Below are 20,462 nucleotides of genomic sequence, written 5' to 3' on the forward strand. Positions count from 1 at the left end.
AGTTAAAAACAAACGTCTGTTTGTGTCTCGATACAATGCACTCAGTACAAGAGTAACTCACTCATTGCCCCAGTCAAGCCGCACAGTGATGTGCCGCTTGATCTCACGAGTCTGGTCCTGGGCGAGGTGACCCTGGATCAGCTGCCGTCGCAGGTCGATGAGCTCATTCATCACATGGCGCAGCTTATGGAACAGATCCACCTTGTGTTTCTATTGAAGCATCCAAAAAAGACTTAGTTAGGATATGTGATCTCCTTTTACTGCAGCATTTATGTAAAGACTATTAATGAGACTCTTTCCAGAATTTACCTGAGGTCATCTGTTTCATTCTATAACCACAAAGCTGGACACTGAGAAAAACAACAGTCTACATGCAGGTGGTTCTCTGACATACATTCTGTTAAAGTATGATCAAGACAAAAATCCCCGTCTAGCCACTTCTTCCAGCTTGTGCATGTAGCAGGACAATATGTGTTGCTACTGAGATTTAAAGCCCACTGGTTTTGCTAATGAAACAAAAAAAAAATTGCAAGTCTGCTTTGGCCTCCTCACGGTAATGAATTTCATCACCATTTCTCGTAGACCAAGGACACCACTTTTAATTCTGCAATTTTCTGTTCTCTCCCTAATGGTATGACAAGTCCACATTACCACCCAGGTTTGTTTACACAAATGCAAAGATTAAGCGCCGCCACAATGCCCATGTAAATTTAATGAGGATAAACACTGCATGTTCTCAAAGGCTGGTAGCTGCTGAAAAACAAAGATTTTTGTCAGGGTTGATGAGCCCTTTCGGACGTCTATTCTGCGGAACTAATTACATACATTATGACAAATACACAGTTATGCTTAGGCCATTGTTCCCAGAAGTAATACCATGAATTGTAATTGGCAACAATAAGGTGAAATGTATCAACATCTAGCCAATGCTCCATCCTATTATTATGGATGCAACTGTGGCAACATGGCCCATATCACACAGGGGGTGAGCACCAAAACGAGCACTGTTAAATCAGCGCTTCACATTAGTCGAGCTTCAGAGGAAGTTACATCACCACACCAATGCCTCGGGCTCCTTAGTTGCTCAGAGCATGAGCAGTCCTCAGTGAGAGGTTATGTAAAAACTCGCTGCCAGCTCTGCAACGTATCCACTCAGCTCCAAACTCAAAACCCTACCAACCACTTCTGCCTGCCCCCTCGACACGTAGCAGGATTAAGGATGCTTTAGGTTTCCAGTAATCACTTTTGCCCGGCAAGTAAAAGCTGACTGAAGGTGGTGAGCAGTACTGGATCTTAAAGATGATGCAGAAACTACGAGAGGCAGGCCAGGATCAATCCATGGCTGAATGACACAGCATGAAATTGCATACGACAGGTCTGTAGGCCATTATCTGCATCCAACCACCATTTCTGTTCCTACATAGATAGTACATGAAAATGTAAGGTGACAGTCAGAACGACATGCTACGGGGAAATATCTAAAGGAGCTGTCACTGAATGTTTGGTCTGTATCTCAGGCTATTCACTACTCTTTCTGGCCGACCTGGTTATACCAGGTGTTGAATTAGGTGCAGGGAGGAAAAACATACTGGAAAAGCCCATTCAATCGAATCCCCTGAGGAGGATGCAAATGAAACAACGATGGATGCAATTTCTTTTTGAAAAAGCCGTTTTTCTCTCAATTCCCTTGGAAATGGTATATAGTGCCACTGACCACATAGAGCTGCTTCCACAAGACACCCCATTCCTGCAGTGTGGAGGTGGTCTCTGTGATAATAGGGTCCTCGAGGGGCACCACCGTCTCGCACAGCCTAAAGGAAAAAGACATGTACATGAATGTGAGTGCACATAAAGACACACACAGAGATAATGCATTACTTTATAATGCATTCCAGTAATGTGATTTTTTAAAAGTAATTTGTAGTGTATGTGGTGAAATGAATGCTAATAATTACATGACAGTTAATAATCCCAGTAACATTCAGCAATTTGTTTGCTGTCTTACTGGTAGTTTGATGGAGGGTAGATATAAATCTGTGTGTTCGGTGGACAGACTGGTAGGGGTACATGTTACGCCAAATTCTGAGACCATCATAAAGTGTGTCCATAGGGGTGCTGTTACATGGATGTTACTATGTATAGGTGGTTGTTGATATTAATGTTATTCAGTCTTAAAAATGAGGGATAAAAGCCCAAAAATATTTAGAGGCTGCTTTCTGATGACCTGTGTCAGAACTGTTGACCCCTGATGGATTTTATTTTTTATTTTTCTGTGTTATTTAGGTGAGACAGTGAGAGAAATGGCAAGTCCCAAGTGCCCAGTACAGGTCAACAGAAGCCCATTAGATTGAACGTTTCTGACACAGGTCACCAGAAAGTGTGACCCTACTGGCCTAGAAATTGAACAAAATTATGCAGCATGTAAATATTGTTAGGTACTTTGTACTTCTTTCACTCGTTTTAAAGAATAGCATAGCACCACTTGTACAAAGTAACATCCATACAATAGTTCCCCCTGTGGACACACACAGAATAGTAGTGACAGAATATGGTGTAACACCAGTAGTTAGCTACATGCTACCTTGCTGTGGGGGCTGGATGTGTGGGGATGCAGTTAGCCGCCACCAAAAAAGGAAAAATGCACTTTGTCCCTGGTAACTCAAAAGTTGTCTTATTGACATGTTGTGTCACTGGCTTGCTAACATTACACGACATTTAGGTTTAGTTCACAGTTGGAGTCACCGGGGCTAATGCTATGCTAGCTGTTGAAGGTCAGTAAATATCTCAAAACAATGGGCTGCCTGCTTGTTAAACAACAACAACATCTCATTTTCTATGTCTACATACAGTATGTTAAATACAGAAGATATAACATGTGGATGTGGAGGCTTTGGAGTTGTTTAAAAGGCACTTTTTACAGAGCTGGGCTGAACAAAAGTAAAGTAACGAGTAATGTAAAAGTTATTTTTGCTGTTGAGTAATTAATAAAGCAATGTAATTACTTATAAAAGTGACTAATATGTAATGTGTAAAAGATTACATTTTCAAGTAACTTGCCCAACACTGACAAATATACACACATACAAAACCACATAAAGGTATGTCACTGCTTAAATCCATCTTTTTGAAGCAGTATCTGCTATGAAATGACAAAGAGGTAATATCTTGTAAGAGTAATGAGATTTTCTTTGGCTGCAGTTGGAGTGGAGCACTCCAGTAAAAACCACAGCACACATCCTTCCTGTGTGACCACATTCAAAGGGAAACATTCACATTAGATCTCTTGTGACACTTTGCACTTTGCTCACCAAGCTCTGACCTATGCTGCAAAGAATTATCTTTAATACTGTATCATTGTTTTTGCAACAGGGGAAGCATCTCCATCCATTACACAATGAGTCAGGGTGAGTTTCTGCGGCAGGGATACTTTGGGAGAACTACAGATATGCAGTAGGTGTGTCACCTCATTAACTCCATGAGACAGCAAAGCAGATTTCCCAGAGTGCGACTCCTGGGGCGAGGAAGTATAAAAATGTCAATTTCCACGTCTGCACTTTTAATTGTTTGAGTGCAAACGAGAGTCCTCCTGCTATGTGGCAGCTCAGACTGGAGGGTTGTGATATAACAGCAAACTCCCAGTCCACACTGAGCCACAGATCCCAGCCTGCAGATTTAACATCCATGAGTTCAGGCTGATAAAGAGCTCTGCTGCCTGTTTTTGTCTTCGCCTTTATTCTGGCCTCTACAGCCGTGGTCAGCCATTGTGACGGGAACTGTAGATGACCGCTGTGTGTACGTGTGTGTGTGTGTGTGTGTGAGAGAGAGAGAGAGTGCGTGCATGCGTCAGCTGTCTGGCGATAACTTTCTTGAAGATTGGATTGTCACAAACATCGTCATGCTCTTACATTGATCAGTTGATAAATGTGCATCACACTCCCTGTGTTACGAGTGAAGGAGAGCTCCTGACCAGTAAAAAATAAACAGAATTGTTTTTTATCGTCATTGCTCATATCATCCTCCAATATGTCTTAATAAATGTCTGGTACCGGTGGATCTGTACAGAGGAACCATTACTGATGTTGTATACAGCAGGTCTCCAGTATTTTGAGCTCCTACATGAAATGCTATATGCTGCTAAATGTAACTAGTAATTAATAATATTAAACAGTCAATGACACAGATAATGTAATGTTTATATATGTACAAGGTGTTCCTTCATCCTAATCTTAGTGTGCCTGTTGGGTGTAACTGACACTGGGCGTAGGGGTGGGCGATATGGACAAAATCTGCAATCACATTAGTTTCATATTGTGACATTGAAGTATATCATGATGCAGAACATTAGGTGGTAAAAATGGTAGTACAAAAGTAAGTCTTGGCTATGATTGATGGCAGAATTCAATACCTCACAAATTAAGATATTTCAGCACACTGATGTAAATCCTGTAAATCCAACAATCCAAGCCCAGCTCACAGTCTAGTGCCCTGATACAGTCAGACATATTAAAAGGGACTGCTATATCAACAAATTGTCCACCCCAAACATGTCGACCAACACAGTCTCAAGTCTGTCTTTTCGTGTATTTATATTTAGACTTTGTCAACAAGATATGCGTTGTTCTCTTATAGCTTTGTATGCCGTGCAGTGTTAGATTCCAGGAAGTTTTGCCATGGCAAGTAACAAAAATTGTAAATCTAAAAAAAATTACTGTTATGAGCTCCACTGACAAATGAGTATTGGTTACTGGATCTGAATATATAGTGGAGGTTAGTATGAATTCCTGTCTCCTGTTAAGTTTCCAAATATTTGTGGACCCTCTGCAGTACATTTATGAATATTTGCTGTTGATTGATGATTGGGGATTAAATGTTGAGTCAGATATGAGACACAGCAGGCTTTAATGTTTTGTGTGGTTACAGCTAAAAGGGTTATCTTGAGAGAATGGAAATACACCTCCCCTCCTGGTTGGCTCAAGTGACTCAATGACATGGTTTCCTGTCTTTATTTGGAGGAAATTAGGTACTCCTCATCTCACTCATACTGTACATTTGTAAAGTAGTGTATTTTGATTTATGTGCCCCTCTTGAGTGTGGCTTAGGGTATTTTAACTACCTTTTAAATCATACTCAGACGATACCAGCCTATATGGACATTGTGGACAGTATATCTGGGCATGCATGGGCAATCATTTGCTACTCTGGCAACCGTTCTATTTTTCATTGCATGTTGGTGGATGTATTGGGATGGGGTACATACTTGTTCTAAAAGTTCAAACTAAAATAAGAAAAAATGTTAGATAAGTGGCGTGCATCCCTAATTATGATGCTGTGCAAGCTCAAATAAAAACACTTTATCATACAACTTACCCTCTGTTGGTCACTGTGGATTTCTTCAAGTGGACATAGCTGACTGGGAAAATACCCTGTGGACAGAAGAGGGAGCAGAGATGTTACTGAGTGTGACAGGATTACGTTCTTAATTCTCCTGCAACACGTAACTAAAATGTACAGTATTGTGTTACGTTTGTGTTATTAGGTAGAATAACCTAAACTGTGTTGAGTGCCACAACTGTAAAAAAAGAGATTTAACAATTCTGCTGGCGACACATTATATTTTAAAGGATATGCAACTTCCTTTATTTGTATTCTGACAATTTCTGCTTTGCTGTGTGCATTTTCTGTCATGCAAAGGGGAAAAGGATGTGAAGCCCATAGTGTTTGCACACACAACAGAGAAGAGAGGCAGAGCAATGTGCAGGAGCCCTATTGTGGCTTGGCTTAGCAATGGGAAGGGCATGAGAGACTGAGTGGTGCCAACTGCCACCCTTGCAGTTCATCTTTCTTATTCTAATCTGCCAGATGTGAAGAATTGGCCACAGTGAGCACAACTAATTCTCTCAGCAGAGAGAGAGTATGGGGGCGAATGAATGTGGGCAGCGGAGTACATAACAAAATGGAGGGGTGTTAGTAAGAACTGCAAATAGCTGATGAGAGTAGAGAAGGACAGCATGTAGCCACTAACACCTACATTTACCAGGACTGGACAGCTTTTGTGCTTTCTTTAAAACATCCCAGCAGCATCACATAACACTTCAGCTCCTGGCATTTCATTTTAAAGCAGGGTGGACATACGAAATAGCAGAAATTACCTGCTGCTCTCATGCTTCTAATAATATATCTGGTATTTGTGTTTCTGATGATACTGCTATTTGTATTGTGGATGTGCAAACTTTACATCTTTTGTTCTCCGACTTTGTATAATGACTCTCCGGCTCTGCTACAGGTTATCAAGGATGGAGTCTGTCATAAACAGTCTTTACTGAAAAATCAATCCTATGGGAAGCAGATGTGTCAGTCATATATAACAACCACTTACTGCAGTGAGTATTGATCTCTGTCAGCCGTGATGGTGTTGTATTATTCTGAGCTCTGCACCTATGGTCTCTTCTTACTGAGCACTGTGCAGAGGATTTATCATAATAATGCAGCATGAACAGACTGAACTGAGAGGTTTGGATTCAATCGCTCACTCCCTCCTTCCACCTTGACTTTCTTTCTGCCTTGATGAAAGATATAACACCACAACAAGTGTGCGCTGCATGTGTCCTGAAGTCGCTGAAAAATGCAATTTCTTTAGTGTCATGGATTAGAATTTAATTGGCATTTTATTCTTTCAAAAAACTGCTTGTTTTGGTGTAAAGACTGGTTTTCAGATTACTAATTGCACCATCTGCTGGCTGGAAGGAAAACAAAATTTGGATTTTCCAAAGAATTCTGCACAGGAGGGAAAACTGCACAGTGTCATACTACAATTTCAAAGAAACGATAGGGCTGGCATGTACCTCATACCAAATGTGCATTATACTCATGTGATGGATACAATGTATCTCTTTTATTATATTTTTTTCACCATTTGTAAATAACATCTTGAACATGGCACTACATTCAGTGCTTTTGTGCTATGAAGTCAGAACAACTTGGTTAAAACGGTGTCTTTATGAAAGCACCTCTGGAAATTCAGGTCAGGAGATTTCTATTTCTGTCAAATCAAAGCTCTATTCAATAAGTTAATCAGTCATTAATGTCTTTGTTGTCTAGACGAAGTTATTTCTGGGATGCACATCTCTCACATCACATTATCATTCACAAAAATTCATTGGTCTTTGATAAAAACCCTCATGTGGAGAACACTTTGTATCACAATGCAACCAGTTTTACGAATGTTTTGGTGACTCGTCATTTCTCAATTAATTTAAATGCAGAATACTGTTTGTAGCCTGCAGGAATCAACACAGTGTCAAAACAGTGATTTGTGTATGCTGTTATTATTACCTTGATAGAAGGCTTCTTGGTGGAAAAGCCTCTGTACCAACCTGAATGAAGAGCAAAGTGCACATCAGAAAACCTCAGTACCTCACAATGAAACACGTTATTGTATGCAGTATGTGCCATTACACCATTTTGCTGTGCTACTTGATAACATCCTACAAGAAGTTGAAGGCAAAGTGAACCCAGCCAAGTTTTTTTTTGTTTTTACCAGACCCCAAATTAACTTTAAATGTCATTGTGAATAAATTCTCTGCTGTTATAACATTGATTTTATCACGAGAGCTACAAATGTTTTTTAAATATATTTTAGTCATGTTTACCTGTTGACAATAGTAAACTATGTTGTTTTAACATACCGTCTATAGCTATCTACTTGCATTAGCTTTGACTAGCCTAGCCTAGCTAGCTAAGCACCACTGCAGCAGGTCCGTCTGTGGGAAAGTATCAGTATGTTTTCCACAAAACAGCTTGAACAAAATGATAAAAAAATATGCTTGCCTGTCTTCTTGACAATCAAAAGCAAAACATGCCATTTTAACTGATGCCGTGGATACTTCGTAGTCAGTTAATTTATCCCCAATTAAATAGTAAATAGATCTGTGGCAGCAGTTACGTTAGCAGGGGTTCCATTAGCTAGCAGTTAGCTAGGCTACATCACGGAACCAGTAGTGGCTTTCTAGACACCTTTGGCTGTACTGACAAAGTAATGTGATTGCATTAAATGTTTCATAAAATGAGCTCAGTATATAAGGACTGGTGTTGGTACAAGTCAAAGTTTAGAATTTGTTTTAGGGGTTTCAAGACCTCTGTTGGTTCATCCTGAAACTTTGCGATCAAGTGCAGTTTACTCTACACCAGTGGTTAAAACAGGGCTGTAACCAGGATTTTAGAAATACTGAGGGCATGAGTCAATGTCCCACCAGCCACCCTGACCCAGACACCAAAAAGAAAGTCTCTAAAATATTTTAATTATTTGGATTTTTCCTATTTTATTCATTGAGTTAGCTCCAGTGATAATTTAAGGTCTCAGTTCTTTCAAGGAAATTCCTCCGTTTAATTAGTACCACCATTCATAGTTCTTAACAGGAAGCTTCCTGGGAATTTATTAGCAACTTATGGACCTGTAAAATTAAGTGTTAACATTATATTTCTCAACATAAAGGGCTACAGTAAAGGCTGTTTTGAAGCCCTTTCCATGCTGCTAGAAATAAGGTCCTGGTGGAGAAATAGAGAATTCTTTATTTATTTGGCCTAAAAGTAGTCAAATTTAAATGCTGAGTCTAAAAATACCTTTAAATAACTGTAGAGTGTGAACTCACCACACAACAGTCGTGTCCACTTTACATACCTGATATCTTTCTGCAGTACGGAACTGCTCTAATTTACAAACAATGATTGTGCCTCTGTTTATTTGTAGGAGATCTGATTGCTTTTACCTTCACTCTTCTCCAGAATCTGTACAGTTTCCCCAATCTCCAGGACCAGGGCCTGACATATTGGTGACCGGAAGTTGCAGATCACTGTGCAGAAAAAGAGAAGAGAAAAAAAAATCATGAGACAGTGATGAAGACATATTTGACCTTACAGGAGTTTTATACAAGCACTGGCTGTCAAGGGAAATTACTGGATAGAGATCTATGCTTGGTTTCATCTTGGTGACCTCTGATTAAACAAGGTACATCCCCTACGCTGTTGTGCCTCCACACAGCATGTGTTTTGGGGTTGTAGCAGGGCTTTTTAATAAGCTGTTTAATGCAAACATCTAAACACAGTGTCACACAGGAACCACTGCTTAGCAAACTGTAAACAAGCTCCCACCCTGAAGTGGGTAGTCATTTTAATAGGCAATTAATTCTTAAGCGGCCTGATTTTTGTGCAATGTTAAGTTAATTGAACTGTCTCCCAAAATAGAACCCACACAAACGGTTAAGTAGTATGGCTAAACGCTGCTTTATCATAAGTCGGTATTAGCATAAATCTTCCATGCCACATGCTTTTGCAGCATCCTGCAGTCTTTGACCATAAACAGAAACATGTTGTGACTCAAATTCTGATTAAGATGATTATTCCTTAGGGGATAGATGCCACAGTAAAGGCCTTCACAATGGGATGGCCTCTGGAGCCTGTTTTTCTCTGTGCAGCACTGCAATATGAGCCATGTAACATACAGTACACAAGCCTCGGTAAAGACAAACTTGTTTAATAATGACAGGGCTCCACTGACGATTTTAAAAAACCTACAAATGGTGGCCCTTCAAGGAGAGTTTGGTGTGAATCATTATGCTAATGAACTAGCCAGGGGACCCAGTGAGGGGGAGGAAGAGAAGGAGGGGCTTGGGCTCGGCTCCGTTGCCTGTTTGAGGGTAACAAGTGCTCAGTTCCTGTGCTCGGGTAACTATGGCAACAGATCATCCACAAACTGGAGGGCTTTCTTCACTGTAACTGCTGCGGGGATCTGGCCGTTTTAAAATGCCAAGCTTATGGATGCTGCATGGCACTATAGAGTTCAAGTCAAGCGTATTGGGCATGTATTAGAGGGAGAGAGATGGATAGACTTAAAGAGCCTCCTTGTCACCTTTTTCAGTCTGCCTCCGGCCCTTTTCTAGCCAGGGCTAAGTATCTCCTATTTGAGAGTCCTATTCTTTAATGGCCCCTATTTCATTTGAATTGCAAAAACCTGCACTCACACCATTTGAAAACTCTTTAGCGGAGGCCACGTCAGAACAAGATGAGATTGTCATGTTCGAGAGAGATGGGCGCATCACCCAGGCTCGTATTTTCGTAGTCCTCCCTCACAAAAACCTCTAAGCTTTGTAAACACTCTTTCATTGTGCCTAAAAGCTGCAGAGCATTAGCATATCCTCAAAACCTAACCAACAAAAATTCATCTTTAGACTTCAACATGTTGAACGTAGGATGTTGGAAGGGCTGACGGGACAGGCAGTGGAAAATGTTGGCAAAAGCAAACATTTCTACTCAGCAACAGTATATCAGTCCAGACTGTCCCTCTATTTAGCGGCATTCATCGTCCACATGGCATCTTATGGCCGCTATTGTGTAACTAGTAACTCACTGGTAGGAATCATGGGGCTTGAGCACAGGAGGAGACTCCTGCTGTCCTCCACTTTCCCCTCACCTCACCACACCTCCATTGTTCCATGTATTACAAATAGACATGTCAACCCATCCATAACATAACATCTGTATTCATTTACTCATTAACACATCTGTGGTTGAAATTTTAGGTTTGGTGTGGTTAGCCTGCTTTTAAAAGGCAGTCATATACTTTTCCCACTCATCCACTGAGGCCAGTTCTGCCTGCAAAGAAAACATATTGCCATATTTTAATCTTCCGGCTGGTGTCAGATAATAAAGCAAGCATCCTATTTTTAGGAATGTTTTATTTGTTTGGGGGTTTGTAGGTTTAATCCAATCCTTGTTTCAGAAATTCAGTATGAAGTAAAAGTGAAAACCTAACATAAAGACCACAAAACACACTTCGGTCTAGACTCCAGGGGTCCCCTCATTTTTGGGCCCTGGGTTGTTAAAACTGATACTGATGTCTGAGAAGCTGCAGCTCTTACAGTAGACATGTTAACGTAGCGGTCCAGCAGCATGGGCTTCATCTGCAATGATGTTGGAGAAATATTGAACCTGGCGTGTCAACATGAGGCGAAGGGGGGAACACTGAGTAGTTTGGGCTGCCTTAACAAGGTACACTGTAAGACAACAACATGATGGGGACTGGATTCCTTGAGTAATCTGGTCGTGATTTTCAGTTGCAGTTAAAGCAAAGTGAAAATGTAGAAGCCAAAAACAAGGCCATGCAAACAGATGAATCATTCTTACAAAGACTAACAGAAACTGTGATTTTCCAAAAATATGAATTGAGATAGATTTAAGACAGTTTAAGATAGATATTTCACTTGTATTTGTAGCTACAATCTGAAACAACACAATACAAATTCCATGTTTGAAAAGGTTTGAAAAGAAAGAAATCTCTCAAAACAAGTAACATAAATGTCCTACCACATGTGGTCGGCCGGTGCTTTAAACAACCTTTTGTGTGTGTGTGTGTGTGTGTGTGCCTGGATGCACAAATACACGCAATGACCAAGGGCTAAACACAAATATTACTCATCAAGCCCACATCATTCAATGATTCGGTCTGTACACATTTTTTTTTTATTGAATAATACTTGGACATTATCTAAAATGATTCCCCCAGTGAATTCCACAGTTGGACTCCACACACCAAAATACACGTCTGCTTTAATTTAGTTTGTGCGTTTTAAAATCAAACTTCTTTCTGTGATCATCATCGGCTGATTTTAACACAATCTCTGCAAATTTTCAGGCAATAGAAATGTTGTTTTTGGCTCATTTTTCAGTGTAATTACTTGATACTGACTGTGTTGCCCCACACCTCTACATAGTAACTAGCTTGGTAAAATATAGTGAAGTACAACATTTGAAGTGCCCTATAGTCCAAACAAGATAAACAAGCAGAACTACAACCTATAACCAGGCAGGTTTCATTATAAAGTAAAAAGTGTGGTTACTTTAAATGCTCTAGATTTAAAGACTCAGATTCACAGTTAATTATAGAGCAGATACACTAAGTAGATATTTACTATGTATTGTCAACAGGCAAAAATATAAACTCAGAGCACACAACATTCTCTATTTCCTGTGTTGATTTATTCATCAGAAATCTACCAAAAGTTTTTATTGCCTGAAAACAGTCTCTTAAGAATCCAGATTTCTGTGTTGGCGTGAAGTGAGAACAGAAGCTGGAGTTGATTTTCCATAACAGCGCCTAATAACCCAGAAAAAACGTGGTGATGCAGAGCTCTCCACGGTGTTAAAAGAGAGAGTTGTAGCACCACAAACATTGTGTCTATGTTGAGAGGTTTTGTCATGTATCACAGGCATTCACTCACATCACATTAGCAGACTCAGAGTTTTGAATGTGTTCGAGTCACATCTGCAAATTTTCCTGCACTGACACCAAAACCACTGATAAAATATGCAAATATGTCCAGACAGAATCACTACATTGGGTACTTAAGACAATGTGTGTTTGAGGGTGACCTTTGACCTCTTTCCCGTCTATCTTTCACTTTGTTGTTCCCCATCTCTGCAATTTGCTCAGTTGAAAGGAGAAATATTAAAACAGATATTTCTGTATTATAATTAGTTTGTGCATTTTTATGGCCAAGCCAAATTCAATAAATAAGCTATAATATGTTTAAAAATATATATTGTTCTTTCACAACAGATGAAGTGAGACTAGAATCACCCTCCAGTGTAAATATTATTACATGCTGCCATGTCTTGAAATGAGTTTTTCCTCTCTATGTAATATAGTGAAGCTTAAAACACAGCATGCATGGCCTGATGACCTTTAGAGACTCATACAGTAGCTAACTGTACAACGGCCCACAGGGGAGAAATATTCTGCAGAGAACGGGGAGATGTCATCAAACACCTACCAGTAAACACTATTATAGCTTATAAATTCTCTGTTATTTTTTCTAAACAACTGGGTGCTAATGGCCCGACTGTACTGAGAAACTATTAAAGAGGACACTGTGCTCATCTAAACTGCAGCACTGAAATGAACCCACTTTCTTGGGTTTCCTCAGTCCTTTTAGCTCCAGTCTAAATCGTGTCTGGTGCATTTGAAGCTGAACTGCTTAAACCATTCCTGTAATGCACTGTGAGTATGCAGACCATGAAGGTCCTGCTTTCCTGGCTTGAGTAGTCCTGTCCCAGATCTAGCTAAGTTAAAAATTACACAACGCTCTTTGGGCTTCGCCCACTGAGTCATGTTGTTCGGCACGACTTGAATGCACACTCACTTAGGCAGAGACATTACTGCACTGAAGTCTTGCTATCCTAGGCATTTCTGCCACAGAGGCAAAGAAGCATTTTACCATTTCTGATCCCAAATCAGTGTCACAGAAATCTAGGCATGCTACCCAGCTGCAGGGGTCTGTGTAGCTGCGAGATGATGATCTTATCATAAAGCACTCTTCAATGATACATGACTATCACACATGCAACAATGGGTATATTTAATGTGCTAAAGCCAGCTAAGGTACAGTAAAACTACAGTACTAATGAGCTTCGTGATCCAGAGCCTGTGATGAATCGAAGAAGAGCTCACCAAAATGAGGCTGAGCAACTTTCCACTGCGGATGAGATTAAGGGTTAAAACCATGGCTAAAACCACAGTGAAATGCTACTTTGGGCTACACTAATCTCTCTAATCCCGCTCTCAGTTGAACATTAGCTCTATCTTTTGTTCTGTCGTGAGCACGTTTGATCCTAGCGCTGTCCATTTCAGATAATGGTGGCCTAGTCTACTTGATTATTTCATGCACTGCTACAGTAGTTTCTGTGCCTGGGCCACGTCCATGTGGCCACAGATGAAGCCGGCTGATTCATTTCGCTCTCTCTCATGTGGGCAGGTACAGACTTACAGTCAGAGCTCTTTCCAATAAAAGGGTTACGAAATTCTCTCAATATTGCTGTATATATGAGAGAAATCCATCAGTGGCTCCTTTGGCAAATAAGAGTGGTGGTGGGGGGGGGGTGATTCAACTTGCAGAACCAAACCATTTCAAGGAGAGTGGATTGAGAATTAAATGAATTAATGGTTATAATTTTGATAATATATTAGTCATTTAACAAATGAAATTCTATAATTTCCAACCGCACAATTAGTTTATTTTTCATCTTTTATTGTGTAATGAGTATTTTCTTTTGGATACTTTTGACATTTTACAAACGAATTATTAATTGAGGAACAAAACAAGTCATTATAGATTAATTGGTGATTAAAATAATCATCAGTTGCGGCTCCAGAGTGGAAAGAGCTGGGCAGCACACTACAGCACATTCACTCCTGGCCTTTGCTGCCACTCTACAAGTGATTTACACAAGTAATATTACTTCCTGCGTAAACACAACCAAGAACAAAATAATGAATAGGCAGCGATTCTAAGAAGGGCATTAACGTTTCATGAGGTGGCCTCCAACTGTTTCCTGTTTAGACGGAGCCCATTAAGATCACACAGGAGAACAGAAAAGCCTACTCGGTTTCATATCGGTGTATGGTGATAATGGCGAGAGAGGCAATTTACAGGCAAAATGAGCAAATAGGATAGGGAAATATGCAAAATGGTGCCACTAATAATACAGATGAGGCAAGCAGAAGAGGTGATAACAGGCTACGTGCTGCCGGTTAACGTAGCGGTCCAGCAGCGTGGGCTTCATCTGCAATGATGTTGGAGAAATATTGAATCTGGCGTGTCAACATGAGGCGAAGGGGGGGACACTGAGTAGTTTGGGCTGCCTTAACAAGGTACAGTATGTACTGTGTAGGTGCACAGCGGCTCCGCGTCCTCGCATTTCAGCACCGTGGACAGCGCCAGGTCACTCCGCGCCGACTTGATGCGGAGGCTGCGCCGAACTGTTGCTTCCCCACACAAAACTACCTCGTTCCTGCCTCCCTCCCTGTTTTAAAAAAACAACACCCCAATATATTTGCGCTTGTAAAAAAATAAAAAAAAAAAAAAGACCTGCAGTGATTCTATGGTGGATAAATGGACGGATGGATGAAGGTAACAAACGATAAAATGCATAGGATTACAGTACAGCCACTTGAAGGGCCGATATTATGGTGGATTGCCTATTGGGGCTCTCATCCTGCAGTCTTTATGAAACGATCATGACAAATGTAATGCCTCCAAACAAAGTGTATATGTGTGTGGGTGTGTGTATGTGGTGGTGGTGGTGGTGGGGGGGGGGGGGGAGGTATCATGTGCGAGTAGCCCTGCAAGGAACAAGCTGTAGAGCATCTGGACATGACTCACTCCCCCTAATGAAAACCCTCTATAGTATAATCATACGCTATAGACACTTTTGCCGTGGCTGTGGGGTTCAGCTGCCACTTCACAATGACCGTATGGTACCTTGTGGCGTTATTTCTGCAGCTTCTAGGCATTGGACTCTATACAGCTCGCTTCTTTTTTTTTTTTTCATTAAAGGCTAATCTGACTGGAGACATGCTGATCTTGCGTTGGACTCTTCCACCTCTCTCTGGGGGGTCAAAGTGCACACATGCAGGGAGGAACTGTACAGTGTGGTACAGTGCAGTCCCTGTCGTTGCAGCAGCAGCGGCAGCAGCAGCAGGGCAGTTTTCTGTCTACAGGTAGACTCCAGCTTCACTCCAGCCTACACCTGTTGGAGGGACGCAGTCACGATGCCCCCTCGTGGTTTCAACACGAATCGCGTTTTTTTTCCCCCCTCTCTCCTCTCTCCCCCCTCCAGATATGCTCATAAGAAGAAAAGGCTAAAATGCTACACTGACGCATTTCTTTTTTTTTTTCTACAAAACCACAAAACTAAGAGTAGGAGCCTGGTGTAAAGCACCGCCTGCGGTTGTGTATAAACTGCGATAGCATCTTTAAGGTGGCGGTGGTTGTAGGCTGTATCATCCCACGCAATTTCCCTTTTCTATGCAGTCACTGGCCTTGTATATCAGCCATTATAAGTGTATGTGTTTTTCATTGGGTGTAATGGGCATAATAAGAGAGAAATGGGCTGCACAGCCTATGCGGGGTGTCGATGAACAAAATTGGGTGTTTCTTACGCAAGAAAAACTGCCATCACAACGCCGTACGATCCAAGTCAATTAAAAAGCTGGAAGCCAAATGTCGTAAATTAACAATAAAAGGTGCAATTGACTCACCAACTCCGATTTTCTCCTCTTCTGTAGGTATCCACATAATTGGTTATTTTCCCTCCGGTAGAGCAAGCCACATTATGTCGATATCGTGAGATGATGCTGCTGGAAAAAAAAACGAGAGCTGAAGGCTACAAATGATCCTGGCTGCTCATACATGGGACTACATGTCTCGACTGGAATCGGTATCCTGACGTTTGTGTGTGTGCAGAGGGGGGAGGAAGGACCATCAAAGCCTCAATATCTCCGCTCTATTATGTCCCGGCGTGTGTCTCCAGTCTGATGCAGTCTCCGTGTCCACCTAATATAACGCACACACACACACACACACACACACACACACACACACTCAGGCAGGCAGGCAGGCGCGCTCGTATACGCACACGGTGAGCTGGTCTCTGGTCTCCACAAAAGGTGTTATTGCCGCCGCATTTCAAGCGGAACGAAGCGCATTTCGAAGCTTATTCATTTCATTTCTTTGTTTTTCTCTTTGTTTTTCCCCTTTTTATTTTCTTCTTATATTTTCAGCCAATCGCGCTCGAGTCCAGCTGATCCTCAATAGGCTGCTCGGCCAGCGTGAACGGGCTGAAGCGCTCGGTGATTAGCAGCTAATAGGTCGCGATATTGTCTCAGCGGTCCGAACTGTCGAGCTGCTGCAAGAAAACACTGAGAAAACTGCAATATACCATAAGCTGCGCCATCTTCATGGTTGTCACATGACTCGTTTTGTCAACACCGATGTGTCAAGCATTTGCAAATATACTCGCCCTCTCTCTCTCCCTCTCTCTCTCTCCCTCTCTCTCTCTCTCTCCCTGCATGGCAGTTGCATCCATCACAAACACAAACTGCATTTTCTCCCGCTACGATGCTGGATGCTGGCTGGCAGTCTGTCTTTTTTGATTGAATGTGTTGCTTTGGGGGGGGCGGTTGGCCATAAAGTAGCCCCCGGTGTTACAGATCGGGCCTGACCATGTGGGGAAGCACCCCCCGGTTGAGTCATTTCAAAGAAACGGACCCACTACCAGGCGATGCTTTGTCATAGTGCGGTCATGCTCCCACACAGATGAGATGCAACTAATTCCTAACGGCCGATTTTCCCTTTTGAAATTTGACTGATGGGTTTGGGCAAACTGTGGATTTCCCACAAGACCTACATCACACAAGCACGGGCTGATTTATAGATGCTACCCACATAAAGCACATGATGGAATCTGAAGTTTAGTGTTGTTATTTATTCACCTGTGACTTGATCACAACTTCATGTTGTAGATTCATGTCAACCAGAGGTGTGGATGTGACTTGGGGCCTTACTTTGAACTTGAGTTGAGACTTGTTACTTGCATATTATATAATATTTACATAGCATAATATTTAGATATCAGCCTAATAGAAATAGGAATTGCACATGAAGGTCTCAGTGCTTGTTTCAAAGCCTCCTGCTTGCTTGGAACAAAACTCTGGTGAGGAAGTAGCAGTTAACTACTTGTTTGTTTACTTATTAATCTTTTGAGTGCCTCAAAAAGTCCAATTTAAATGCTGTAATCTGCCTATAAAATACCCACAATGTGCTTTTATTGTAGACAGTAAGTTGCCTCCAGGTTGCCAAAACCATAATTATCATAAACCTCAGACTGCACAGATTTTACCAATTTAGAGGAAACAGTTTGACTGTGAGCCAATTGATTTGAATTGTAATGACGCATATGTGATGCAATGCATTTAGTTGAGGCTTGAGACGACGCGTGGACCGACTTTATGGCACGCCGGTTTATCGTGAAGTGAGTCACTGCTGTTAAAATAGTCTGTGGGGTAATGATGAACACCATGCACATCACTTTGCTGTGAAGCTTCAAACCTGTGGAGTTAACGGTCTATAAGCAAATGCACCAACATGACCTTTTGATTATTTCAGTATGGCTGAAGGGCAGAAGACTTTAAGCCTCAATCCGACACAGAGGCTACTCAATAAACAAAGCCTTACACTTTTCTTTTGAACATTTCGGGAACACTATTAACGCTTTGCCTTGAAGATGTTCCTCTGCCAAGACCTTGATTTTAACATTTAAAACATCAGCATGCTGTGGAAAGACATCACACTTATGAGAGTTGATGTTTTAAACCACAGGAATATACAGGATCCGTCCCAAGAAGTCTTTGTCATACAGTGTCTCACCCATTGCTCAGAGCACGTCTGGTCATTTCAGTGCACTAAACTGTCTTGTCCTATAGACAAGGCAATCACGAGTAGAAAAATAGAGTGATTTGGTGAATATTGAGCGTCCAGTGTGTTTGATGTAGTGTGGGAGGGAGGGCAGTATTCAGCAGGGTAATTTCTCTCCATCATAGCGACGCTGTGACTGACTCCCATCTGTCTATTACTTCAAGTGGAACACTGTGGGCGGTGTTCCAATCACATACATAAAGCCGGAGGAGTGTGGGGCGTTTTATAAACTAAATATGCACCCCAGCTAATAAACATTTGAGGGCAAAAAAAATAAAACAGAACAAATTGTAATCTTCCTTCATACTTGCTGAAAATGTGCTCAAGTGACACTACAGAATGCAAATGGTAAAAACCGGCCACAAAGGACGTTTTAAATGCTAAAAGATTTGAAAAAAATTGTTTTGCTGACAATATTTTACTTGTTGAGCTTGGGGAGAGCGGTGGCTACATTTAGCTCTGATGCAGCAGCACTGTGAGGATGAGACACAGGTCCACTGCAAACAGGGATTGCCTAATACAGTGAGAGCTGCTATCTGTTTCAACTCTCCCAAAGTCAGCAGACAATAAGAGCCAGCCGAGGAGGTAATAAGAAGCATGTCCTACCAGCTCATCCATCACCTGCCTGCACACAAACATTCTTATTTCTTTACTCTCCTCAGGATCACACATTTCATACACTCAGTGCTCCCTGTGCAAATAATCTCTGTCTGTACACATGGACACACACGTGCCTGTGCAGCCAGGCACACATACACACACACGCAATTTAGAAGACTTATTTGATCCTTCTTAATGTGTTTCTGGTGACTATTTTAATGTGTTCTATTATTAACTGTGGGGGAGGCCACAGGAAAATGTTGAGGCAAATCCCTGCATGCACAATTCACCAATCAAGAGACCTGAGTAATGTCACTTTATGGAAAATGTAAGGCAGATAAACACTTTAAGGGCAATAAAGATGCGATTATTCACATGCAACAAATGTAAAGCATAACTAATATATGACTAAAATATATATGTCTTAGTTCAGTCTGAATGAAAATGCACACTTTCCCTTGTAGGTTGTCTGATTGCTCTATTTCCTGCATAGTTTCTCTCAAAACAAAACTGTAATGTCACCTCACTGGACATCAGATTACTCTACCGGTGAGCCTTGATAGCTGAATGGTTACAATACATGCCGGTTTGATTCCAGCTGCCTGTCTTTCCACTCACTGCCCAATGAAGGTGAAAAATGCCCCAAAAAATCTTCAAAAAGAACAATTTGCCAACACTAACTTTACTGATAAGAAAATTGTGACTTTTGCCTTACTGTTGAGGTGTACTGTTGGTAGAATTAACATATTATCATAATATGTTATGTTATAATCCATAATCTGTTTTGCAAGAGAGACCTGAGTACAGCAGGAGTAATAGAATAAAGGTAAGACACACAACAAAACACACAACCAGTCACACACAAGCATATACAAACAGCATTAGACACAATCACAGACATCCCTAAAAAGGTCCAGAATTAAAAGGTTTAAATTCATCCAATTAGAGCAGACTTTCAAGTGTTCAAGTCCTTTGTAATTCGTTCCATTTAGATGGTGCCAAGTACTGAAAGGTAGCAGTGTGATATACTGAGGCAGCTTTAGTAGGATACATTTACAAACGATAGTAAGAGTGAGTAGTTCTCTTCTTGTTGAGTGGAATGAGCAGCGCGAGTATCTTCATATTCGAGCACAGACATGATGGTCGGCTGATGATGGTTTTCTTGTCCTCAAGAGAAAAACGCACTTTATTCTGATATAAGATAACATTATACCATCAGATTCTATGCCAGCTGTTCCACGTGAGGTTTAAAAGTGACACTACTGTCTAACCAAATTCTCATATACTTAAAATATTGAACAACTTCAATTTAAGTACAAAGTTTAAGATTACGCAGGGACGTGTGAAGAACGTTCAGGAGTTCCTTGCTCAGGTGACCCGGTATAACCATAAAGTTTGTGTGGTATCAGACCGTTTTATTGGCACCAGTTTCTGGCATGCATCTCTCGCTTTTCTTCCTACAAAGCTACAAATGTTTGACTCCTCTGATATAATAGCTTATTAAATGTCTTCTGCCGGCAAGCATCATTCACACTTCATCAAAGACGCACACAAAAC

General features: G+C 41.2%; 1 protein-coding gene across 1 annotated transcript in view; it reads right to left on the reverse strand.

The window, feature by feature from the left end:
• The window catches only part of LOC139288497 (dedicator of cytokinesis protein 3-like), a 51,801-nt gene extending 35,674 nt beyond the window's left edge, over positions 1 to 16,127 (reverse strand). Inside the window, exons 1-6 of the mRNA XM_070909802.1 lie at positions 16,091 to 16,127; positions 8,766 to 8,849; positions 7,333 to 7,373; positions 5,368 to 5,423; positions 1,715 to 1,811; positions 62 to 210 (exon numbers count right to left, since the gene is read on the reverse strand). Coding sequence (XP_070765903.1) covers positions 62 to 210; positions 1,715 to 1,811; positions 5,368 to 5,423; positions 7,333 to 7,373; positions 8,766 to 8,849; positions 16,091 to 16,127 — 464 coding nt within the window. The remainder of the gene's footprint in view (positions 1 to 61; positions 211 to 1,714; positions 1,812 to 5,367; positions 5,424 to 7,332; positions 7,374 to 8,765; positions 8,850 to 16,090) is intronic.
• Positions 16,128 to 20,462: the final 4,335 nt, after the last annotated feature.

This window comes from Enoplosus armatus, chromosome 8 (genome assembly GCF_043641665.1).
Source record: "Enoplosus armatus isolate fEnoArm2 chromosome 8, fEnoArm2.hap1, whole genome shotgun sequence".
Taxonomy (NCBI): Eukaryota; Metazoa; Chordata; class Actinopteri; order Centrarchiformes; family Enoplosidae; genus Enoplosus; species Enoplosus armatus.